Source organism: Oncorhynchus masou, chromosome 6 (genome assembly GCF_036934945.1).
Source record: "Oncorhynchus masou masou isolate Uvic2021 chromosome 6, UVic_Omas_1.1, whole genome shotgun sequence".
Classification (NCBI taxonomy): domain Eukaryota; kingdom Metazoa; phylum Chordata; class Actinopteri; order Salmoniformes; family Salmonidae; genus Oncorhynchus; species Oncorhynchus masou.
This window is the reverse complement of record NC_088217.1, coordinates 76,871,973-76,898,737: the sequence shown is the minus strand read 5'-3', so window position 1 is coordinate 76,898,737 and position 26,765 is coordinate 76,871,973. Positions and strand designations below refer to the sequence as shown.

Here is a 26,765-nt window from a genome sequence, read left to right as displayed (position 1 = left end):
AAATACTTTACTGTTAAGACTTTACTGTTCATATTTTACAGTTAAATACTTTACTGTTAAGACTTTACTGTTCATATTTTTGTGGATATTGCTGTTAAAAAAATATGATATTGAAAAGTAGACAACAGTACTAAAAATATGATAATAACGCATGTGTTGTTCTGATCTGCTCCTTATCTTCTTACACACACACACACACACACACACACACACACACACACACACACACACACACACACACACACACACACACACACACACACACACACACACACACACACACACACACAAAAAATAAAAAAATAAACCAGGTAATTTGAAAGTGACCATTCTCTAGCCTCAGATAGAATTTCAACTCATTGTCAATGAAATAGCATTATGTTTTGTTTCAAAGCCATCTTCTACCCGATTTCCTGACATGACTTGTGGAGGGAAGACTACAGGCCGTGTAAGGTGCAGTCCCTTCCCCGGGGGCTGTACGTTGTAGTATGCTGCTAAAATAACCGCACCCACCTGGCGTGCCAGCAGAGCTCTATCAAGCTCACACTACCCGTCCTTTCCCGTATTTGAGTAAAAGAAGGTTGAGCAAGTCAAAGTAAATGTCTATTTTAAGAAAAGATAAGCCACACCTACTGTACGCCTGTTTTAGGGTGGCGCAGCAACGACCTGGATTTTGTGGTCGATTATGTTGTGATTTGAAGCCCAGCAGCCCACTTCATTAAAAGGAGTTATATTTCCACGATCATCAGTTACAAACGGTAAGAACTTCCTCACCATCATGACAAGTCTAAAGAAAGCGCTTCAAATAAGCAATTCTAACAGATATCTGTGGGGCAGCGTCTGTGGAAGTATAACAGGTTGTTGTCTTCTCTTTATGTGCCTTTCGCTCTTTCCTCGGTGCGTGTCTATACAGCGAGGTGAGGTTCATCAGTATGATGGGTTTCTGTTACTATTTATTGCTGGTCTTTCTACCTCAGGTCTTTAGTGACATAATGAGTGTTGTGAAGTCCAGTCTGTCAGTAGAACAGGAGAAGAAGCTGCTGTCTCTGTTCGGCCATGTCAGACTCCACCTGCTCTACAAAGGTTTGTCGGAAACAATGGACTTCATTTGAATGGAATATTGATTTTTATGATATTTTATGGGATGAATTTTATTCTCAGGCCAGATACCTGCAATGCAGGCAGAACAAATCGATTGGTTCAGTAAAAGTTAATAAAGTACTGTTCTATTATATTTTGTTCTGCTCAAAGCCAGCGTCCACGGCTACATGCATATAGCCTTCCATAGCCGCTGTGATGGCCAGGGACCCACCGTACTTGTGGCCTACAACAAGGCTGGGTTTGTTTTCGGAGGTTACATCAGTAAGGACTACGCCCAGACTGGACAGGTGATCAACGATGATAAGGCCTTTCTCTACAGCATCACTGACCAGAGAGAAAAGCCACTGCGTGTGTCCAGTACCGATGGCCAGTATGGTTTCACAGATGGAGCCTTTGGTCTTAATGTTGGTGCCTTGTGGTTTCTTAATAATAACACCGCTACAGTTCAAATTGTTGCAGGGAACTGCTACACCTTTGAAGCAGAAGATATGCATGGCAATGACCTGCAGCTGACAGAGTGTGAGGTATACAGAGTGGAAGGTGAGTGGTCCTTTATAGCCCCTACTCCCTAGGCATTACTGAAACGATTGGATACATGTAACCAATATGGCAAAATATTCAGTCAGAAGGCCAGGTGAAGCAATTAGTGTATTGATTAAATCCGACTGTTTTGTTGTTTGTCTCAATTTCTGGCAGAGTGTGTAGGCCTTCTGGAGACTCCTTGGAGGAATATTAACTTGGAAGGATATGGGTATGTTAAATCTCAAAAGCGGTACAAAAATCATAATACTATGCAACTAGTGATGCATCTAGTACCACTTCTGCTGTTCCAGTGAACAGACTTTAAATGAATGAATCCAGTCTGTCACCCATCTCTCTCTCTCTCTTCCTTTCTCCATCCATCTCTATCATTAGTAGCACCAAGGAACGCCTGATGGACTATATCAAGAACTATAAGCCTGAGGTAAAGTCTGTGGTCCAGGTCAGAGTTCTGCTGGTGGGTCCGGTAGGGGCTGGAAAGTCCAGCTTCTTCAACTCCATCAACTCTGTCTTCAAAGGACATGTTACCGGGCAGGCTAACACCGGCAGCGCTGGCACCAGCCTCACCACACAGGTACAGTACTGTGTTTGTGCGCGCATGATTGTGTGTGGCTTAAAGATACAGGCCGGGATCTTAAAGGGCAATGCCGCCACTTTTCACACCATATTCATTATCTCCAGCACCATATCAGTGTGTACTTATGGGAAAATGGCGTGTTCCTATGATCTGTGGTTAAAAAGATAAAATAAATGTTCTAAAAAAATACTTCTCTGTGATGAGTTTTGTGTTTGAGTTTTGTGTTTGAAAATCACTGTTTATTTTTTTTATTTTTTTACTTTTGATGATATCATTGGGTAGAACTTTATTTAATTTATTTTTTTTATATTTTTTTATAGAATTTTAAAACATACACTCGATCTGCAGTGAAGCTGCTCGACATTTACATTACGTTCAGCCATCTAGCAGGCACGCCCATCCAGGGTGGCCCACAGGAGCAACCAGGGTCAAGCGCCCCGTCCAAGGGCACATCGACAGATCTCCCACCAAGTCGAATCAGAGACCCGAACCAACAACCTCTAGGTCATCGGCCCAAGTTCCCAACTCCCAGGCCACAAACCATCCAAGATCCCCCCATAGTTCTCCCGGGAGCTACCCCTCAAACATCCAAGCCCCCCCCCCCCCCCCCCCACACCCCCCCACAGTCCCCTCCCGAAACCCACCCCAACCAACATCCCCCTCCAACCGAAAACCACCACCCAACCAACAAAAGAGAAAAAACAGTTAAAACAGACAATAATTATATAGAACGAGTATACATTTTTAACTTTATATTTTTTTTCTACAAAACAAAGAAATGTGTTGTTTTCACATATGTGGACAATGGCATTGCGCTGGAGATAATGAACATGATGTTGAAAAGTCATGGAATTGCCCTTTAAGCACTTACAAAACATATTGTATGAAATGGAATCCATAACAAATCATACGAAATGGTATCCATAACATATCATACGAAATGGAATCCATAACATATCATACGAAATGGATGATGTAGTACACAATTGCGCCTAATGTTCGGGGACCCGTTTTGGCTCGTGAGCACCACTTTCAAAACTAGTGGCTGAAATTAGACAAAACCTCTGGAGCCTCACTATTGTACAGGACTTAACATTCTAACTCTCTCTCTCTCTGTAGTTCCGTACCTACAGCATCAAGGCAGAGCAGGGTGGGAAGGCTCTCCCTCTGGTCCTGTGTGACACCATGGGCCTGGAGGAAGGACCCAGCGCAGGGCTCGATATAGACGACGTCAACAGTATCCTGAAGGGCCACGTACAGGACCGGTACCAGGTGTGTAAAACTGGCAGTGGGGGAAGATACATTTCTATTCATTCTATCAACAAGAGGATTTCATGTGTTTGATACCAATCATTCCAGTCATTACAATGAGCCTGTCCTCTGACTTAAAGTAGCACCAGCCTCACGGTAGGGAAAGCATGTGCTTGATAGTAAAGTAGCAGAAGCAGTAGTATATATCTTGGGGGCTGATGTCCTGTTTCTCTCCCCCAGTTCAACCCGTCCATGTCTGCCCAGACGGATGGTGTTGGGTTCTGTAAGTCGCCCAGCCTGAAGGACACGATCCACTGTGTGGTCTACGTACTGGATGCCTGCAAGGTCACTCTGCTCTCTGCCAAGATGGTGGACAAGCTCGCCGCCATCCGCAAGGGGATCAACAAGCTGGGTAAGGAAGGAAATGAGTGTGCGTGTGTGTTTACGTGTCTGTGTGTGTGTGTTAACATGCGTGTGTTGTACAGGGTTGGGGAGTAACAGATTACATGTATTCCGTTACATGTAAGGGATTACAAAAACCGCTAACTGTAATCCGTTACCAGCAAAAATATTGTAATCAAATTACAAATACTTTTGAAAACTAGATGATTACTTCAATGATTACTTTTACATTCAGAAAGGATGTTTGCGAAAAATATATATTATACTCCTCTCTGTTTTCTCAATGACATTCAAATCAGCATTGAAAAAAGGCAAGTTTAATTCTTTTTCACCTGAGCAAGTCTGACCATAAACCAGAGACCACTATGATGACACACCAAATGGGTTTGATGGATCACGGGATAAGAGCAAGAATTGGCTTTTCTAGGCTACAGTCCAATCTATGTCTTCCAATGGTGCGACTGCTGTCGGCATCCAAAGATTATCCAACTTGAATAAACGCTTGGAGGTCAGGACGACAGCAGTGGTGTAGTCTACAGCATATGGATATCACTTGTTATTGATATCTACATAGCACATTGATGTGAATCACACTGCTGCTCTCACATTTACCTATTTGCGCCTGACGTGTTGTGGATGGCTGTTCACAAATCTAAACGTATTTTTTAACCCAAAAATTGTTGAATTCAAGAAGTTTAAGCTGCCTACCCATTCATTGTTTTTGAAACCAGTGGAGAGCCAGGGTCCTGTGTGGCTCAGTCGGTAGAGCATGGCGCTTGCAACGCCAAGCGTCGTGGGTTTGTTTCCCACTGGGGCCACCCATATGCAAAAGTAGTGGCCCCAGCCGACTTGTAAGTCGCCTTGGACAAAAGCGTCTGCTAAATGGGATATATTAAATGGGATATATTAAAAATGCTCCCTTGCAACAGCTGCATAGTGCGGATCCCAGCCTATGGAATAAAAGTGGGTCTTTTATTGCTCAATCTAATTCATGCTGATAAAAAAAATGAACACTTGCTCAAACTCGTATGTATTTGATAGACTTAAAGGGGGAATCTGGAGTTGCTACATCCATTTTTGGACTTATGAATTATATATATATTAATGTAAAGATATCATTTAATCATATTATTATATGTAGTAGAAAGCGATGGGTTAGAAGAAGCCTATACAACCAACCCATAAAGTAAAATGTAACATCCGTATATGGCCAGCTATGCAAACTTTAACATGGATTTATCCTGCAATTGTTGTCATTCAATTGGTAACATACATTTTTGTCTTCTTCTAATGGCTCTTAAGGGAAAACTAATTTAAAAGTAATGCAATGTAATTTGAGTAATCCAAATGTTACATTCCGGATTACAATTTTGGACAAGTAACTAGTAACTACCGGATTACATTTAGAAAGTAACCTACCCAAACCTGGTGTTGTGTCACTAGGTGTTCCCCAGCTGGTCCTGCTTACTAAGGTGGATGAGGCCTGTCCTCTAGTGAGAGAAGACCTGACCAACATCTACTTCAGCCACTACATAGAGAGGATGGTGAGTGCAGGGCTGAGTCTGGAACCCTATTCTCACATAGTACACCTTGTTTATTTAACTACAACCGTGTGTGTGTGTGTGTGTTTCAGACGCGTGAGGTGAGTGTGTGTCTGGGTGTGTCCCAGTCCTGTGTCCTGCCAGTGAAGAACTACAGTCGTGAGTTTGAGCTGGACGTCCACACAGACATCATCCTGCTCACTGCCGTGGTCCAGATGCTTCGCTACTGTAACAGCTACTTTGATGACATCTATCAGGATGGAGAACAGTCTGAGTGACTAGGGGTGTGTGGGTGTGATACTGATCTGAAGTCAGTTTTGGGTTTACCTTCTAGTGGGTCTGTTTTGGATTAAGGGGAATACACTGATCCTGGATGTGTTAAAATAGCAACTTTTAGTTATGGCTTTATAAACATTTTTATCTTAATTCTCTGAGGCGATTCCATTCGGACTTTTCCCAGTTAGGATTTACACTGAGTACAGCAAACATTAGGAACACCTTGCTAATATTGATGTCGTTTGCGTGGAGGACTTTTCTTGATACACACGGGAAACTGTTGAGTGTGAAAAACGCAGCAGTGTTTCAGTTCTTGACACAAACCGGTGCACCTGACACCTACTACCATACCCTGTTCAAAGGCACTTCAATCTTTTGTCTCCCCCATTCACCCTCTGAATGGCACACACACACAATACATGTCTCAAGGTTTAACAATCTATCTTTAACCTGTGTCAACCCCTTCATCTGCAAAGATTGAAGTGGATTTAATAAGTGACATCAATAAGGGATCATAGCTTTCGCCCGGCTTCACCTGGTCAGTCTGTCAGGGAAATAGGTGTTCTTAATGTTTTGTCCACTCAGTGTACTGTATATTGTAATTAGATACAATATGTGTATGTCGTATTGTAAGGTTGTCTACCAACACTTCTCTGTAGAGTCTGTACTGCTATTGGTCAGATAAGACATTCAACTGTATACTGCTCATTGCACTTTGTTCAATACAGTATTTTCATATAAAATAACTAAATGCGGAATAAATATCTGTTGTATATCTAGGGCCTGACTCACTCAGACTTGCTCTACAGTTGTCCAAACTTTCAGAAAGACAGAGAGAGACATCCAGCATAAGAGACATGTGGAGATGCAGTCCAGTACAAACAGCAAACCATTTTACAACAATCATTGAGTAAAAGCAGAAGAGTAAATCATTTTAATTAAATATTTAAGGAGAATGGTAAGAACATGAATCAGTAACAACAATGTTGATCATTTACATTTACATTTACATTTAAGTCATTTAGCAGACGCTCTTATCCAGAGCGACTTACAAATTGGTGAATTCACCTTCTGACATCCAGTGGAACAGCCACTTTACAATAGTGCATCTAAATCATTAAGGGGGGTGAGAAGGATTACTTTATCCTATCCTAGGTATTCCTTGAAGAGGTGGGGTTTCAGGTGTCTCCGGAAGGTGGTGATTGACTCCGCTGTCCTGGCGTCGTGAGGGAGTTTGTTCCACCATTGGGTGGCCAGAGCAGCGAACAGTTTTGACTGGGCTGAGCGGGAACTGTACTTCCTCAGTGGTAGGGAGGCGAGCAGGCCAGAGGTGGATGAACGCAGTGCCCTTGTTTGGGTGTAGGGCCTGATCAGAGCCTGGAGGTACTGCGGTGCCGTTCCCCTCACAGCTCCGTAGGCAAGCACCATGGTCTTGTAGCGGATGCGAGCTTGAACTGGAAGCCAGTGGAGAGAGCGGAGGAGCGGGGTGACGTGAGAGAACTTGGGAAGGTTGAACACCAGACGGGCTGCGGCGTTCTGGATGAGTTGTAGGGGTTTAATGGCACAGGCAGGGAGCCCAGCCAACAGCGAGTTGCAGTAATCCAGACGGGAGATGACAAGTGCCTGGATTAGGACCTGCGCCGCTTCCTGTGTGAGGCAGGGTCGTACTCTGCGGATGTTGTAGAGCATGAACCTACAGGAACGGGCCACCGCCTTGATGTTAGTTGAGAACGACAGGGTGTTGTCCAGGATCACGCCAAGGTTCTTAGCGCTCTGGGAGGAGGACACAATGGAGTTGTCAACCGTGATGGCAAGATCATGGAACGGGCAGTCCTTCCCCGGGAGGAAGAGCAGCTCCGTCTTGCCGAGGTTCAGCTTGAGGTGGTGATCCGTCATCCACACTGATATGTCTGCCAGACATGCAGAGATGCGATTCGCCACCTGGTCATCAGAAGGGGGAAAGGAGAAGATTAATTGTGTGTCGTCTGCATAGCAATGATAGGAGAGACCATGTGAGGTTATGACAGAGCCAAGTGACTTGGTGTATAGCGAGAATAGAGAGGGCCTAGAACAGAGCCCTGGGGGACACCAGTGGTGAGAGCGCGTGGCGAGGAGACAGATTCTAGCCACGCCACCTGGTAGGAGCGACCTGTCAGGTAGGACGCAATCCAAGCGTGGGCCGCGCCGGAGATGCCCAACTCGGAGAGGGTGGAGAGGAGGATCTGATGGTTCACAGTATCGAAGGCAGCCGATAGGTCTAGAAGGATGAGAGCAGAGGAGAGAGAGTTAGCTTTAGCAGTGCGGAGCGCCTCCGTGATACAGAGAAGAGCAGTCTCAGTTGAATGACTAGTCTTGAAACCTGACTGATTTGGATCAAGAAGGTCATTCTGAGAGAGATAGCGGGAGAGCTGGCCAAGGACGGCACGTTCAAGAGTTTCATGTCTTGAATCATGACAGTAGCGTGACGGAAAATGTTATCTTGTGAAGATATCATTCAGGAAGATATTATCCAGGAAGATATCATTCAGTCACAGGTGTTAGCCACATCCAAGTACTTAGGTTCTGACACAGGGGTCACCGAACACAGAGTTGGATACCTTAACGATACACTGGCGCTCTCCATCACACCTTTCTGCCATTGTGCTTTCTGCCATTGTGCCTTGAAAATGTTCATCTTGTCTTAGTGTCATAAGTAATCCTTGGTTCCTGCCTGTGATTGGTAAAGATATGAGAGGGGGCGACATGAGCCCCTCCTTAGGACCATCTGGCAGAACACCCAGAATATATTCTAGAAGTTAAGATAGGAGACAGTGCCAGACACATGCCAGAACCAATCCTATGAACTATGCCTATTTTTTTTAATTTCACCTTTATTTAACCAGGTAGGCCGTTGAGAACAAGTTCTCATTTACAACTGCGACCTGGCCAATATTAAGCAAAGCAGTGTGACACAGACAACAACACAGAGTTACACATGGAATAAACAAATGTACAGTGTGTGCAAATGAAGTAAGATTAGTGAGGTAAGGCAATAAATAGGCCGTAGTGGGAAATAATTACAATTTCGCAAATAGAGTGATAGATGTGCAGAAGATGAATGTGCAAGTAGAGATACTGGGGTGCAAAGGAGCAAAAAAAAATGTATATATATATATAAAATAAATAACAATATGGGGATGAGGTAGTTGGATGGGCCATTACAGATGGGCTATGTACAGGTGCAATGATCTGTAAGCTGCTCTGATAGCTGATACTTAAAGTTAGTGAGGGAGATATGAGTCTCCAATTTCAGTGATTTTTGCAATTCGTTCCAGTCATTGGCAGCAGAGAACGGCCAAAGGAGGAATTGACTTTGGGGGTGACCAGTGAAATATACCTGCTGGAGCACGTGCTACGGGTGGGTGCTGCTATGGTGACCAGTGAGCTGAGATAAGGCAGGGTTTTACGTAGCAAGGACTTATAGATGACCTGGAGCCAGTGGGTTTGGCGACGAATATGAAGCTAGGGCCAGCCAAAAAGAGCGCATACAGGTCGCAGTGGTGGGTAGTATATGGGGCTTTGGTGACGAAACGGATGAAACTGTGATAGACTGCATCCAATTTTCTGAGTAGAGTGTTGGAGGCTATTTTGTAAGTGGCATCGCCGAAGTCAAGGATCGGTAGTATAGTCCGTTTTACAAGGGTATGTTTGGCAGCATTGTTACGTTCCCCAGTTTCTGTGTTGTAGTTTGTGTATTTCACTGTGTTTCAGGAGATGGCTTCCTGAATTCTACCCAAGCAGCTGATTGGTTGGCCCCCATTGATTGGAGAGCTGACCCTGCCCCCTTGTCAGGACGCAGCTGTCTTCAATTAGATTCCTTCTGAAGCTATATAAGCCAGTGTTCTGTTGCTCAGAGGAGAGATTGATTGTGATAACCAGAGAGGAATGATTGCTGCAAGAGAGGAGGCTGATGGCTGAGGGTTATATCATGATGGTTGTTGATAATAGATAGTTGCTCATTCAGATAGAGCTTATTTGATGTCCTGTGTTTCTCAGTTTGTTCGTGAAATTGTTTAATATTCTGTTTCATTTGTTCCCAGGGTGGAAGGTACCTAGGGAGTGCTTAGGCAAGAGGCCCGCGGGCATACACATACCCGTAGTATATTCACTGTCTAGGCACACTAGGTAAGACCTGGGCGGACCACCCCCTGTATTTTGGTTAGGGCACCAGGTGGTGCTAAGTTAGATAAGTAGTGGGTAGGCTGGTTAGATAGGAGAGGGGCTTTGACATTTGGTTCCGTCCAGCCCTTTTTTACCCATATTACCGTGTGACGGTACGACTCTCTGCCTTTGTCATCCTTACTCGCACCTACAGTCCCAGGCCTCTTTCACTTCACGCGGAGTTGAGTTGAAGCAGGATGTTGCGTTCCCTCTTCTTAGAGGTGTGCATAACAAGCATGAGTGAAGGATGCTTTTTTATAGGAAGCCGATTCTAGATTTAATTTTGGATAGGAGATGCTTAATGTGAGTCTGGAAGGAGAGTTTAGTCTAACCAGACACCTAGGTATTTGTAGTTGTCCACATATTTTAAGTCAGAACCATCCAGAGTAGTGATGCTAGGTGGGCGGGCAGGTGCGGGCAGCTATCAGTTGAAGAGCATGCATTTCAGAGCAGTTGGAGGCCACGGAAGGAGAGTTGTATGGCATTGAAGCTTGTCTGGAAGTTAGTTAACAGTGTCTAAAGAAAGGCCCGAAGTATACAGAATGGTGTCGTCTGCATAGAGGTGGATCAGAGAATCACCAGCTGCAAGAGCGACATCATTGATGTATACAGAGAGTTGCCCCGAGAATTGAACCCTGTGGCACCCTCATAGAGACTGCCAGAGGTCCGGACAACATGCCCTCCGATTTGACACACTGAACTCTGAGAAGTAGTTGGTGAACCAGGCAAGGCAGTCAGCCGATAAGAATGCGGTGATCATGTAACGTGTCTGTAACCAGTATAAGAGAACTAACAGGACTGCCCTGGGGGAGCTCACTTCAGAACAGTACTTTATGCATCTGCTTGACTGTAACTTCTCCAGCTTGCTGTTAATAAACAATGATTCATTTAATATTGACTGAGTGTCCCTGTGTTGAATTTCCACAACAGTAGTATATTAGAAGCTGGGGAAGAGGACTATAGATGGGGAGCCCCACCTCTGGCAGAGTACTGGTGAGATACCTCAATCCATCTGGACCTTATTAACATGGTAGGTTAAAGTAAGGGTTTGCAGAGAAGAGACACAGACCAACAACATATAGATGCATGACACCTATACTTGGTTACATTACTGCATCTTACCCAGAAAATATAGGTAACTCAAAATGTTCTTTGAGTATGTTTACATGCACAGTAATAATTGTATATTAAACTGATTATGGCAGTAGGCAGATTATGTAACAGTCATTCAAACACCTTACTCTGTTTGTTAAATCACCTGGTTTTCTGAGCAGTCTTTCTAATTATTAGGACATGGAAACACTTTAAATTGGGGTTCCAGTGGTGTATTTCATCAGTGCATGTTCTAGCACCAGCCGAGCGAGCCTCCCTCTAGCGCGTTCGGAACAACTGTATGCATCTAAGGAGTTTTCACATGTCCGAACTCGGAATCAAATATTCTTCCCAGAAATAACGTGGTAGAGCGTTTATTTTGATTGGCAATTTTCTGCATTTATCAGTGTGCCATCAGGTAGCCTGATTTCAGATGTGTCCATGCAAACAGGATTATTAGGGAAATAGTTATTCTAAGCAAAGCAAGTAAACATTTTAAATCTAACTAATCTGGCTATCCACAATAATCACATTATTGTGTGCATGTACAATACTTGTTGGCTCAGGTTTGGGGCGGGGCCGGGGCTTAGATGGGTGCAGCTCTTCCTGCTTCTCTAGCTGGTTTTTGAAGAAGCTGTCAGCGTAGTTCAACATCTGGTTCAGACTTGGCAGCAGGATATCTGTGTCCTGATCCTGCTCACACTCCTGGCTGTAGTTGTTCACTGGCAGAATACAAGACACAGGAATATTCAGGGACGCACTTAACTCGTGGGTCTGTAAACACATTTAGCAATTTCTTAAAGGGATAGTTCACCCAAATAAAATTCTACATTGGTTTCCTTACCCTGTTAGCAGTCTATGGACAAGGTATGACAGCAATCGATGTGTTGGTTTTATTTCCCTGGCACGATTTACAAATGCTAACATTTTAGCATTAGTGGCACAAATCCCATTCAAGTCATGTGAACCGTTTCACTCATGTCCAAATCATCTAAAAGTATCTCAAATTGACTGTGAAGCTCAAGAAAGTCATTTATAGATGCTTTGAGCATGATGCGCGAAAAATGCTATTATAGGTCCCATGACTTGAATGGGATTTATGCCACAAATGCTAAATGAGTTCTGTGCCACAGATGCATTTGGAAACTGTGCCAAGGAAACTAAACCGAAGCATGGATTGAGGTCATACCTTGTCCATAGACTGCTTACAGGGTAAGAAAACCAATGTAATTTGGGGGAACTATTCCTTTAACTTAGCCAATTAGCGCTTTGTGAATCTTTAACAGCCATGCAGTTGCATGCAATGAGTAAACACCTCACCTTCCTCTTTATGTAGTGGCTGAGGTAAATATTCTGCAGGCCTTGTGCACTATGGTCAACAGTACCAGCTGGGGAATGCCTGGGATCAACATGCAGTGGGAAATAATGACTCTCAGGAGGATTGCATATGGGAACAATGCATTTCATGTAATGTTTCACGCTGACATAGGATGGTTGGAATAGGATATACAGTGCCTTCGGAAACTATTCACACCACTTGACCTTTCCCACAGTTTGTTACATTACAGCATTATTCCAAAATTGATTTAAAAAAAGGTTTTTAAATCCTCAGCAATCTACACACAATACCCCATAATGACAAAGTGAAAACAGGCTTTTAGAAAATTTTGCAACTGCATTACACATACCCAAGAAGACTCAAGGCTATAATCGCTGCCAAAGGTGCTTTAACAAAGTACTGATTAAAGGGTCTGTAGGTGATTTTTCTGTTTTTTATTTTGTATAAATTAGCAAAAAAAGCTGTTTCTGCTTTGTCATTGTGGGGTATTTTGTGTAGATTCATGAGGGAAAAAACAATGTAATAACATTTACAGCCTTCTTCTAAAATGTATCTCAAATTGATTAAATCATTTTTTCCCCATCAATCTACACAAAATATACAATAATGACAAAGCAGAAAACAGGTTTTTAGAAATGTTGGCTAATTTATAAAATATCACATTTACCTAACAAAATGTGAAAGAAATTCAAGGGGTCTGAATACTTTCTGAAGGCACTGTACACTACTTAAAATACCTACTTTTGAAGTGGTAGATTATCTTGTAAAAAGGAGCACCTTGTGGTCATAAAGCATTATGAAACTATAATAGGGCTTTATTCACTCAGACATCTGAATGGTCTTCTTGCAGATAGCAACCAACTTGTCCATCATCTTAGCAGACTTCTGAGAAACTTTGCTGGCGGCCCACGACGTACACCACACAGGTCATTCAGAGTAGCATGCTTGCAATATCCAGGTACATCCGTCTGCAAGGGAGCCATGGGGTTAAACTGTAAATGACAGACAGAGACAGAATTATGAGTCAGCGATCTTCCAGAACTGGACCTACATTCAAGGGTGAACTTGTTAAATAGGAAAGCCTCACATCTTGCTACTTTGATATCAGAACATTCATGTTTCTTGTATTGTGAAAGGTAAAATAATAGATTTGTTCAACCACAGGATATCAAAGTTAAAGTAGTGTGGGATTCTATCTAGTTAAGGTATATTGTCAACATTGGCACGACTCTGTCGCCCTTTGACCATTGTGCGCACACACGCACGCATTCATACCCAGTGTGGTGAGGCTTCTGTCTGCACTGCCAGCGATGGCCTTGCATGTTGATGGTATTGAAGAAGCTGGACATGCCAGCCCAAACCTGACTCACCAACAGAACACTGGCCTGGGCCACTGACTTTACCTCAAGCCTATAGTTCTGGATGTTCTACTTAAATTGTTCTTTCTTCCTACATTTTTAAAATAATAATTTAATTAATGTATTTTTGGTATGTGGTGTGCAGGCATGTGTGTGGTTAGGTTCAAAGACAGTAATATTTACTCAGATGTCCAAAGTGTGTTTCTCCAGGGCTTTGCTAGATGATATATTAACTCTGTATGGACAGAAATGGGGTTAAAATGGGGGCGACAGGGTAGCCTAGCCACTCTGTGGACCTCACACTCTGTCAACACCAGGTCATTGCCCTGCATCCCTGCAGCATTGACTTTGTAATGATTTCCTGTTATACAACTGACCTGTGCTTTATTGCCATTCAGAAACCACAAGACACCAACATTAAGACCGTGTTTTCTATCTGTGAAACCATACTGGCCTTTGGGGGTATTGTCGGACGCAGCCACAGTGTCGTCCGAGCCCCTCCTGTCTCAGCCTCCAGTATCTATGCTGCAATAGTTTGTCAGGGGCTAGAGAGAAGGCATAGTCCTGGGACCATGCCTCAGGACTATCTGGCCTGATGACTCCTTGCTGTCCCCAGTCCACCCGGTCGTGCTGCTGCTCCAGTTTCAACTGTTCTGCCAGCGGCTATGGAACCCTGACCTGTTCACCGGACGTGCTACCTTGTCCCGGACCTGCTGTTTTTGACTCTCTGTCTCTACTGTACATGCTGTCTCTAACTCTGAATGCTCGGCTTTGAAAAGTCAACTGACATTTACTCCTGAGGTTCTGAACTGTTACACCATCTACAACCACTGTGATTAGTATTATTTGACCCTGCTGGTCATCTATAAACGTTTATAACAGAACATGGCCAAGATGTTCAATCTCCACCCGGCACAGCCAGAAGAGGACTGGTCACCCCTCAGAGCCTGGTTTCTCTCTAGGTTTCTTCCTAGGTTCCTGCATTTCTAGGAAGTTTTTCCTAGCCACCGTGCTTCTACATCTGCATTTCTTGTTGTTTGGGGTTTTAGGCCTGGGTTTCTGTACAGCACTGACATCGGCTGATGTAAAAAGGGCTTTGTAAATACATTTGATTGACGTAGTGACTTTTCTCTCTGGTCAGTGATGCTGTAGAGAAAGGCCTTATCATCATTAATCACCTGTCCAGTCTGGGCATAGTCCTTACTGATGTAACCTCTGTAAACAAACCCAGCCTTGGGTCCCTGGCAGTTGCAGAGGTTGCTGAAGTCGAGTATCCATGGACGCTGCCTTTGTGTCACGCCCTGACCATAGAGAGCCCTTGGGGTTCTCTGTGGTGCTTTAGGTCAGGGTGTGACTCGGTGGTGTTCTAGTCGTTATATTTCTATGTTGGTGTTTTAGTATGGTTCCCAATTAGAGGCAGCTGACTACCGTTGTCTTTAATTGGGGATCATACTTAAGTTGTCCTTTATTCCCACCTGTTTTGTGGGATATTGTTTGTGTTAGTGTTTTGTGCACTATGGCTTTCACATTCGTGTTATGTTTATTGTTTTTGGTATTTTCACTGTGTAATAAAGTATGTGGAACTCAACTCACGCTGTGCCTTGGTCCATTCCTATCAACCGTGACAGAATATCCCAACACACAAGGACCAAGCTGCATGCTATGGAAGCAAAAATGAGTTGGACATGAGGGGAGATTCTGGGAGGATGCGAGACCCTTCCTTGGAGGAGTCGCCAAGTAATCTGGAAGGGTGGTCGGCTGAGCAGAGGAGAGAGCCAGAGACCATCTGGCAGTCGATAGAGGAGTTTAATGACGGATACCGGAGAGAGGTGTTGGCGAGGAGTATGCTGCAGCGCAGGCGTGCTGAAAAACGGTTCATCAGCCCGGGTAGTCCAGTGCCACATGAGCGGACTACACGCACCAGGTCTTCAGTGCGCCTCCCCAGCCCGGTACGTCCTGTGCCGGCTCCCGCACTCGCCCTGAAGAGCTTGTCATCAGTCTGGTGCCACCTGTGCCGGCTCCATGCACCAGGCCTCCAGTGCGCCCGTGTACTTCCTGTGCCGGCTCCGAGCACTCATCTACCAGTGCGTGTGTACAGTCCGGAGCTTCCAGCAACACTTCACATTCTGGAGCTTCCAGCGACGGTTCACGTTCCGGAGCTTCCAGAGGCGGTTCAAGTTCCGGGCTTCCAGCGACGGTTCACGATCCGGAGCTTCCAGACGGTTCACGCTCCGGAGCTTCCAGCGACGGTTCACGCCCGGAGCTTCCAGCGACGGTTCAGTTCCGGAGCTTCCAGCAGCGGTTCACGCAGTCCGGAACTTCCAGCGACGGTTCAAGTTCCGGAGCTTCCAGCGACGAGTTCACGGTTCAAGTTCCGGAACTTTCCAGCGACGGTTCACGTTCGGAGCTTCCAGCGGCGGGAGCTTCCAGCGACGGTTCACGTTCCGGAGCTTCCAGCGGCGGTTCAAGTTCCGGAGCTTCCAGCGACGGTTCATCCGGAGCTTCCAGCGGAGCTTCCAGCGACGGTTCAGTTCCGGAGCTTCCAGCGACGGTTCACGATCCGGAGCTTCCAGCGACGGTTCACGTCCCGGAGTTCACGGTTCACGTTCGGAGCTTCCAGCGACGGTTCAAGTTCCGGAGCTTCCAGCGACGGTTCACGTTCCGGAGCTTCCAGCGACGGTTCACGGAGCTTCCAGCGGCGGTTCAAGTTCCGGAGCTTCCAGCGACGGTTCACGATCCGGAGCTTCCAGCGACGGTTCACGTTCGGAGCTTCCAGCGAGCTTCCAGCGGGTTCCAGCGAGTTCACGCCCGGAGCTTCCAGCGACGGTTCACGTTCGGAGCTTCCAGCGACGGAGTCGGAGCTTCCAGCGACGGTTCAAGTTCCCGGAGTCTCCAGCGGTTCAAGTTCCGAGTCTCCACGGTTCACGTTCGAAGTCTCCAGCGACGGTTCACGTTCAAGTCTCCAGCGAGTTGCGGAATCTTCAGCACGGTTCAAGTTGCGGAATCTTCAGCGACGGTTCAAGTTCCGGAGCTTTCAGCGACGGTTCACATTCCGGAGCTTCCAGCGACGGTTCACTTTCCGGAGCTTCCAGCGACGGTTCACGTTCCGGAGCTTCCAGCGACGGTTCACGCTCCGGAGCTTCCAGCGACGGCTCAAGTTCCGGAGCTTCCAGCGACGGACGGAGTTCCAGCACGTTCCGGAGCTTCCAGCGACGGTTCAAGTTCCAATTCAGTGATAATTCTTCTTCTGGTGTTCTCTGCGGTGCGCATCGCATAAAGATTTTTTTTTAAGAATAAGGTTATCCAAACAGTAATTATATCTCAAGAGCAGTAAAAAATATGTACATACAGTACCAGTCAAAAGTTTACTATTTTCTACATTGTAAAATAATAGTGAAGACATCAGAACTGTGAAATAACACATATGGAATCATGTAGTCACCCAAACAGTGTTAAAAAAATGAAAATATATTTTAGATTTTAAATTCTTCAAAGTAGCTATGGTTTGTCTTGATGACAGCTTTAAACAATCTTTACATTCTCTCAACCATCTTCACCTTGAATGGTTTTCCAACAGTCTTGAAGGAGTTCCCACACATGCTGAGCACTTGTTGGCTGCTTTTCCTTCACTCTGCATTCCAACTCATCCCAAACATCTCAATTGGTGATTGTGGAGGCCAGGTCATCTGATGCAGCACTCTATCACTCTCCTTCTTGGTCAAATAGTCCTTACACAGCCTGGAGTTGTGTTGGGTCATTGTCCTGTTGAAAAACAAATCCCGCTAAGCACAAACCAGATGAGATGGCGTATCGCTGCAGAATGCTGTGGTAGCCATGCTGGTTAACTGTGCCTTGAATTCTAAATACATGTAAATCACCGACATTGTCACCAACAAAGCACCCCCACACCATCACACCTCCTCCTCCATGCTCCACAGTGAGAACCGAAATGGCCCAATTCTAACCTTTATGCCCACTAGTTAAATAGGCTTCTAGATGTTAAATCCAGGCAAAATGTCTACCTGTAGAAAACACTAGCATACAGTAACAGGAATTGGAAACTGACTCACCTGCAAGGCTGCAACTGATGTGCTGTGCCTTTACTCTGTCGAGGCAAACAGCAACAGTGTCAAGTAAATAATTCACTTCAGGTCATAAGCTAATATATTTCAACAATAATTGTCTTCAAAGTATTCGGCATGAAGTCCACCAGCAACCAATGAATAGCAACCAATGCTACTTTGATATCAGAATTTTCTTGTGTCTTTTTTTGTGAAACGTAAAATCTTTGTTCAACCACAGGATTTTAAAGTTAAGGTAGGGTGGGATTACATCTAGTTATGGTATGTCAGCATTGGCATGGCTTGGTCACCCTTTGACCAATCAGAATGCTTTGTCTAAACGATAAGTTGCATTACATTCAACAAAGATAACAACGAATGATCCTCCTTAACCGGTTTTCTGCATTGTGCTTCTACATACCTGGTATCTGTCCTGAACTATGGTATGAGACACCTGGTAGGAAAGATGAGCAATAAATAGCATATTAAGGTTACATTCTACTCGTGTACCACTACCTCAGAGAGAGAAACTCCTGCTTTGAAATAGACTAGAGGAAAAACTCTGGGCCCCAGTTCTGGGACAAAAAGACTGAAAGCAAATGCTGGAACATACTATACCTCAACTTTGCTACGAGGCCGGAAATGACACAATTCTAACCTTTATGCCTAATACTGTAGTTAAATAGGCATCTAGATGTGGATTTCTAACCTAAATGACTAAATGAGTAAAATACGATCCTACAGTAACAGGAATTGGAAACTGACTCCCCTGCAAGGTTGTAACTGATGTGCTGTGTCTTTATACTGTTGAAGCAAACAAGACTGTCTGGATAAATTAAGAGAGTGTCTGGAATGTCGTCTGGCAGACACATTTTGGCGGTATGGATTTATGACATCAAGTAAATAAGTCATTTCAGGTCATAAGCTAATATGGTTCACCAAAAATTGTGTCTTCAAAGTATTAGGCATGAAATCTGCCAGCAACCAATAAACTTCAGTAAATATTAGATTTGTTCCAATGATATTAACAGGCGCTGATATCTGAAAAGAATCCTGTTCAGACAAACAGAACACACACACACATGCTCACACACACACACACACATGCTCACACACACACACACACATGCTCACACACACACACACATGCTCACACACACACACACACATGCTCACACACACACACACATGCTCACACACACACACACATGCTCACACACACACATGCTCACACACAGCCGTCTTCATATCTGACTAATCTTTATTTTCTAGTGTTGACTACTTTGGTTCAGTAGGTTTGCACTGGATCAATAGGTTCACTTTAAAGGCCCAGTGCTGTCAACATTCTGTTTTTCCTGTGTTTTATATAATATTATACCAGGGGCTCAACTTTCACTGGGGATGGAGAAGACATGTCCTGCCCACATTCTAAAATGTAGTTATTTGGAATATGATACAAAACGAGGCAGCGGTGTGGTTTAAGACTGTGCGGACGCCTCCGAGCGGTCGGATAGGCTGTTTGGATGCGCTCCTGTATTATACAACAACAGGGGATGAAACGAACACTCTAAAAGTGGGATTTGTCAAATCAGTGTTATTTCCTGATAGTTGCTCGTTGAAAGTATAATCTACACAGGACCTTCTAATCAGCAGGTTTGCATGGGACGGGAGTTCCACCTTTCCATGGTGACATCACAATGCGGTAAATTGATTAACCTTTTTGGGATAGGGGGAGCATTTTCACTTTTGGATGAATAGCGTACCCAGAGTGAACTACCTCATACTCTGTCCCAGATGCTAATATATGCATAGTAATATTAGTATTGGATAGAAAACACTCTGAAGTTTCTAAAACTGGTTGAATGATGTTTGTGAGTATAACAGAACTAATATGGCAGGCGAAAACCTGAGAAAAATCCAACCAGGAAGTGGGACATCTGAGGTTTGTAGTTTTTCAAAGCCTACCAAATACACAGTCTATGGAGTCAAGTTGCACTTCCTGCAGCTTCCACTAGATGTCAACCGTCTTTAGAAACTTGAATGAGGATTCTACTATAAAGCAGGGGCTCATGAGACCTGTTTGAGTCAGTGATCTGGCAGAGTGTCTCAGGTTCGTGACGAGCGCCGCGACAGAGTTAGCTCTCGTTCCAGTGCTTTTCTTCAGACATAGGAATTCTCCGGGTTGGAACATTATTGATGTTTTATGTTAAAAACATCCTAAAGATTTATTTCCATACATTGTTTGACTTGTTTCTACGACCTGTAACGGAACTTTTTGAGTTTTTGCCTGGACAGAAGTGCTCGCGCCTCATGAAGAGGGATTACTGGGCTGAACACGCTAACAACAAGTGGCTATTTGGACATAAATTATGGACTTTATGGAACTTTAAGGAACAAATCAGTCATTTATTGTCGAACTGGGATTCCTGAGAGTGCCTTCTGATGAAGATCACCAAAGGTAAGTGAATATTTATAGTGTTATTTCTAACTTCTTTTGACTCCAAAATGGAGGATATTTCTCAGGCTGGGCTCTGAGCGCCGTTCTCAGATTATGCTTTTTCCGGAAAGTTTTTTGAAATCTGACACAGCGGTTGCATTAACTTCATATGGCTGCAGGGGCAGTATTGAGTAGCTTGGATGAAAAGGTGCCCATTGTAAACGGCCAGCTCCTCAGTCTCAGTTGCTATATATATATATATATATTATTATTAGTATTGAATAGAAAAGTCTAAAGTTTCCAAAACTGTCAAAATATTGTCTGTGAGTATAACAGAACTGATATTGCAGGCGAAACCCTGAGGAAAATCAAAGCAGGAAGTGGCTTCTATTTTGAAAACTCCATGTTCCAAAGCCTCCCTTTGCTCTATTTAAAGGGATATGAACCAGATTCCTTTTCCTATCGCTTCCTCAAGGTGTCAACAGTCTTCAGACATAGTTTCAGGCTTTTGTTTTGAAAATGAGCCAGAACGATAACATCGCGTCAAGTGGTCACATGAGTTTTGCTTGCGTAACAGAATTTGGACAGCCATTGTTTTCCCCTCTTCTACTGTGAAAGACATTTGCGGTTGATATATTAGCGATTATATATTTTAGAAGCAACCTGAGGGTTGATTATAAAAAACGTTTGACATGTTTCTGTGGACATAATGGAAATTATTTGGAATTTTCGTCTGCGTTGTCATGACAGCTCTTTCCTGTGGATTTTTGAACATAACGCGACAAACAACCGGAGGTAATTTGGATATAAAAATCATCTTTATGGAACAAACGGAACATTTGTTGTGTAACTGGGAGTCTCTTGAGTGAAAACATCCGAAGATCATCAAAGGTAAACAATCAATTTGATTGCTTTTCTGATTTTCGTGACGGAGCTACCTGATGCTAAGTGTACTTAATGTTTTATCGTGTGATCGATAAACTTACACAAACACTTGGATTGCTTTCGCTGTAAAGCATAATTTCAAACACGACAGGTGGATTAACAAAAGGCTAAACTGTGTTTTTCTATATTGCACTTGTGATTTCATGAATATAAATATTTATAGTAATATTTATTGTATGTAGCGCTATGCTATTCAGCGGTTGTTGATGACACTTATCCCGATAAGGGGATTGCAGCCATAACAGGTTAAAACCTGTTGGGGCTAGGGGCAGCATTTTCACTTTTGGATGCAAGGCGTGCCCAGAGTAATCTGCCTCCTACTCTTTCCCAGATGGGAATATATGCATATTATTATTACTGGTGGATAGAAAACACTGAAGTTTGTAAACCTGTTTGAATTATGTCTGTGGGTATAACAGAAGTCATATGGCAGACAAAAACCTGAGAAGAAATCCAAACAGGAAGTGAGAACTCAATTTTGAAAACAGTGCCATTTGATGTCCATCTTAGATATGGATGAGCATGCACTTCCTAGGGCTTCCACAAGATATCACCGTCTTTAAATTCTGGTTGTATGATTCTACTATAAAGGAGGGGCTCATAATAGCTCTTTGAGTTGGTGGTCTGGCAGAAAGCCTCGGTCTCATTGTGCGCGGTCACGAGAGAGTGTTTTTGCATTCCAATGCGTTTCTTCAGACAACGAAATTCTCCGGTTGGAACCTTATTGCTGAGTAATGTTTAAAACATCCTAAATATGGATTGCATACATCATTTGACTTGTTTCTACGACCTGTAACGGAACTTTTTGACTTTTTGTCCGGAGGAATTGCTCTGGCTTTTTGAGGATTGAATGCTGGGCTGAACAAGCTAACAACACGTGGCTAAATGATGAGCTTTATGGAACAAATCAGTCATTTATTGTCAAACTGGGATTCCTGGAACTGCCTTCTGATGAAGATATTCAAAGGTAAGTGAATATTTATAGTGTTTTTTGTAGCTTCTGTTGATGCCAATATGGCAGCTATTTCTTTTGCTAAATTGGTGTTCTGTGCACCGTTCTCAGATTATTATTTTTCCGTAAAGTTTTTTTGAAATCTGACACAGCGGTTGCATAGAGGATACGTTTATCTTTAATTTTGTGAATAACACTTGCATCTTTTATCAATGTTTATCAAATGCGGCAATGTAAACTGAGATTTTGTATATATATATATATATATATATATATATACATGCACATTATCAAACAAAACACACAATACATGTATAACATGATGTCCTATGAGTGTCATCTGATGGAGATAATCAAAGGTTAGTGATTCATTTTATCTATATTTCTGCTTTTGTGACTCTATCCTTGGCTGTGAAAAATGTCTGTGTTTTTGACTTTGGTGGTGATCCAACATAAATATATTTTGTGTTTTTGCTGTAAAACATTTTAAAAATTGGACACGGTGGTTAGATTAACAAGATGTTTATCTTTCATTTGCTGTATTGGACTTGTTAATATGTGAAAGTTAAATATTTCTAAAGAATATTTTATTTTATTTCCCGCGCCACCTTTTCAGCTGAAAATGGAGGGGGTGTTCCCTTTAGGGAACTCCTTGCCATAGCAAGTTTTAAGGAGAAGTCTATCTTTAATTCTGTGAATAACACTTGTATCTTTTGTCAATGTTTTATTATGAGTATTTCTGCAAAATTACTGGATGTTTTGGAATCAAAACATTACTGCACATAAGGCGCCAATGTAAACTGAGATTGTTGGATATAAATATGCACATTATCGAACAAAACATACATGTATTGTGTAACATGATGTCCTATGAGTGTCATCTGATGAAGATCATCAAAGATTAGTGATTCATTTTATCTATATTTCTGCTTTTTGTGACTACTATCTTTGGCTGGGAAAATGGCTGTTTTTTTGACTTGGCAGTGATCCAACATGTGATGTTGTGCTTTTGCTGTTAAGCATTTTTTAAATCGGACACGATGGGTAGATTAACAAGAAGTTTCTTTCATTTGCTGTATTGGACTTGTTAATGTGTGAAAGTTAAAGTTCTAAAATATTTTTGAATTTTGTGCGCTGCCTTTTCAGCGGAATGTTGTCGAGGGGTTCCGCTAGCGTAACGCCTTCGCTAGAAAGGTTAATAGACGAAGAGAGTTCCAAACCTCTCAGCCAATAACAGATGGTTTTCAGTTTTCCTCTCCCCACTTAAACCATTCTCAAGCAGAATTCTTGCTTGGAAATAGTATTGTGTGTGTGTGAGAGAGATAGGGAGAGAGGTGGGTTCTTTACGTGGTCTGGTGAGATTATCCTGTGATGTAGAGTCTCAGGCCTGCTCACTGTGTACACCAAATGAGAGGTTAGGCAGACACACACACCCAAGAGGAAATTGGATGCTGATTAAAGATTGGTCTCAACAGCCAGGGGCTGTGACCTGGGATTATTGGAAAGAGGTGAACAGAGGTGTTCTATCAGACAACGCCTCTCCATCACAACATCCTCTGGCGCGTGCGTATGACCCTCTCCGGTCAGTGGTTACCTCTGTCACTCCGCTCATGTCAGTGGTCATACATATTACAGTAGCTGTATGATGTCAGCAAACTCTATAAAATCAAGCCCCCGAATCTATCACCCTGAATCATAGCCCACCTGACCCGCCCAGTGTTCACCAAGCCCCTGCTAACCACCTGCAGAAGCCCTGTTGTATCTTCATCCCTTCTGGTTGTTTCAGCACCATGGCCAGCATTCTACTGCTTTTCCTCACCGCCTCCTGCTGCGCATGTCTCTGTCTCGCTGACGACACCTCCTTGGAGTTTGAGACTCGTGCTCTAGAGTTCCCCCACAAATCACAAGAAGAGAAGGATCTGGTAAGTTTAAATTGTTTTATGTTTGTGAAGTTGTTTGGTTTGTGCGCTTGTCAATGTGATAGTTTAGTTGATTCATCCCTCTCTTTGTACTTGTTTTCTAGCTATAATATATATATATAGCAGCCTATCGTTTTTGTTTGTTTTTCTCTGTCATATAGATTGAAGCTTTACAAGAAGTTCTGGAGAAACTGAAGAACAAACAGATGCCGTTATCAGAAAAGAAGCTTGGCTGGCTGCCGTCGGTAAGAATAGACCTGAATAGACCTGATCAATCATTTTAAAGTGGTTAAAGTCCTATTATCAATAAATTATTTTTAAGTAGTTAGCCTGTCTGTCATGCATTTTACTTCTTCATTGAGTGTAGCCTTATATTGCGTGTTTCAAATGGTCAAAACGGGACTTTCGATAAAGGTTTTCTATTGACAGTGTTTAAAAATATATATATAGTTCAGGAGTTGCTAGGATTAATCTGATTCTGGAAAACCGGTGTAGATGTTTCAGAATCACATAGTCTGTAGACAGATGCCACCACTACCATCATCATTCAATTAAATAACAAACTGTTTGTTTGTTTCCCAGTGTGACGCTGGCGAGCAGTGCGCTGTTCGCAAAGGTGCGCGTGTCGGAACGCTGTGCGGGTGTCCGCGTGGGACTACGTGCAACTTCTATGTCCTCAAGTGTTTGTAAGAAGAGAAGAGGAGAGAAAATGATAAACGGTGTAGGGGGGGGAGCAGAGAGAAATAGGAGAGAGAGAACAGAAGCTTTTGCCTCATTCAGAGGAGCACATTCAGATCGTGGAACGTTCAGACAGAAATATTGTATGTTGAACAGATATGTCTCTGACATGTAAAGTGAATAGGAATCATGTCAGCTTTACTTTCAGTATGTTGCCCTCTCCTGTCCTGAACGGGACCCTGGTGTGTAATGGAGGGTTTGTTGTCTAACATAAAGGCTGTATCCCAAATACCAATCTATTCCCTATAATGCTCTATTTTGGCCGGAGTCCTATTTGTCAGTCCTATGTTGCTTTGGTCAAAAGTATTGCACTTTATAGGGAATAGTGTGTAATTTAAGACACTACCCAACTTGTTCCTTTATCTGTGCTCTCTGCTGTCTCGTCTATTTTGACTAAGTACAAAGAAATTCAATGTGATCAATAAAGTCCTTGTTTTTAAGATGATTTACAGTTGTTTGTATGCTTCAGTGCAATTTTAATAAGTAGGCCATGTGGTACATTTTCATTACTCTTAGTACAAAACTCAAAACCGATCACCAAAAAGGCAGTCGTTTCAAAACATTAAGCTCATTTTCAATTGACTAAGTACAACACTTAAAATCACACATTTTCACCAAACTTAATCGGTGTTTCATCTAGAAATACATGTTTCACATTGCTGTACATGTTCATATAACGTTGTAACGGTATTTATTCGAGGGGTAAAGATAAAGATTTTGTTCGGGCGCCAGGCAGGTATTAACCATGCCAAAAGGAAAAGAGTAGAATAGAGAGAGTACCACTACCGTGCAGGATTTCGCCACGACGTAACTGCCGTGCACAATGCATACTCACTTTTGATATGTTTCTCTTTTCTTTTGTTAATAAAAGACAATTTACTATTACTTAATCGAACTGCTTTAAATTGATGATCACGTATATGTTTGGTAAACCTATACATTACACAACTAGATCTCACAGTCTCACATCAGAATTAGACCTTCATCCATGTTTCTCAAATTTCAAATTTCAAGTGTTTAAGGTTAGGTTTAGGCATTAATTCCGAAATCTTAAAGTTAGGAATTAACTCTGAATGGTTCATGTAAGGGTTAAGGTTTGGGATGAAACAATTATCTCAAAAACCGGATCCGGGATCGCTGATTCAAAGCCTCAGGCTCAAAAGCATAATCAAGTTAACGATTTCTGAAAATCAAATAAAATGAAAATAATGCGTCTCAAGCTTAGCCGATTTCTTAACAACACTGTCATCTCAGATTTTCAAAATATGCTTTTGAACCATAGAAATTGACTAATTTGTGTAAGAGTTTGTCAAAGCTAGCATAGCATTTTGAGAAGCATGTTAATGAACATTTTCACAAAAACCAGATAACCAAATAAATAAAATAATTTACCTTTGAAGAGCTTCTGATGTTTTCAATGAGGAGACTCTCAGTAACAAATCAAATAAAAAAGTGAATTTCCTGAAACGTCTTTGAGGAGAAATCGTTCCGTTTTCTACATTGAGTTTTGTTTTAAGAGTTTAAGAGCCAAATTCAGTCACCTAAATCATACATAAAACTCCTTTTCCGGATTTTTTGACAATAACAAATAAAACATAATATAAACCAAACATGGCAAACGTTGTTTGGAATCAGTCCTCAATAGGTGTTTTTTCACATATCTCTTCATTGACATGCAGTATGTCCTGGAAGCTTGCTTTCCTCTCTGTATCGCATGGAAAAATACTGGCAGGTGACTTTGGGGGCCCATGACAGTTCCTGAGCGCAGGACACCGGGCGGACACGTGGTAAATGTGGTCTCTTATGGTCAATCTTCCAATGATCTGCCCACAAATACGTCACAATGCTGCAGACACCTTGGGGAAACGACAGAAAGGGCAGACTCATTCCTCTCACAGGGGACAACACAGCACATCATATAGGAGACCATGGAAACAGAGCCTCAAAAAAAAGTTGTCATTTCCTGGATGCCATCTCATCTTGGTTTTGCCTGAAGCTCACGTTAAAGGGCACGCACAGAGAATATCTTTGTATTT

The 26,765-nt window shown here is 43.0% G+C and overlaps 2 protein-coding genes across 2 annotated transcripts; both read left to right on the top strand.

Moving 5' to 3' along the window:
* Positions 1-591: 591 nt before the first annotated feature.
* On the top strand, positions 592-6,467 carry LOC135542686 (interferon-induced protein 44-like). The gene is made up of 9 exons (XM_064969812.1): positions 592-758; positions 978-1,083; positions 1,252-1,641; positions 1,798-1,852; positions 2,017-2,215; positions 3,338-3,490; positions 3,710-3,881; positions 5,315-5,415; positions 5,505-6,467. The coding sequence occupies exons 2-9, from the start codon at positions 993-995 to the stop codon at positions 5,688-5,690; spliced, it is 1,347 nt and encodes a 448-aa protein (XP_064825884.1). The 5' UTR covers positions 592-758; positions 978-992; the 3' UTR covers positions 5,691-6,467.
* A 17,395-nt stretch (positions 6,468-23,862) lies between these two features.
* LOC135541700 (cocaine- and amphetamine-regulated transcript protein-like) lies at positions 23,863-25,088 on the top strand. Its single transcript, XM_064968013.1, has 3 exons — positions 23,863-23,994; positions 24,153-24,236; positions 24,574-25,088. The coding sequence occupies exons 1-3, from the start codon at positions 23,863-23,865 to the stop codon at positions 24,679-24,681; spliced, it is 324 nt and encodes a 107-aa protein (XP_064824085.1). The 3' UTR covers positions 24,682-25,088.
* Positions 25,089-26,765: the final 1,677 nt, after the last annotated feature.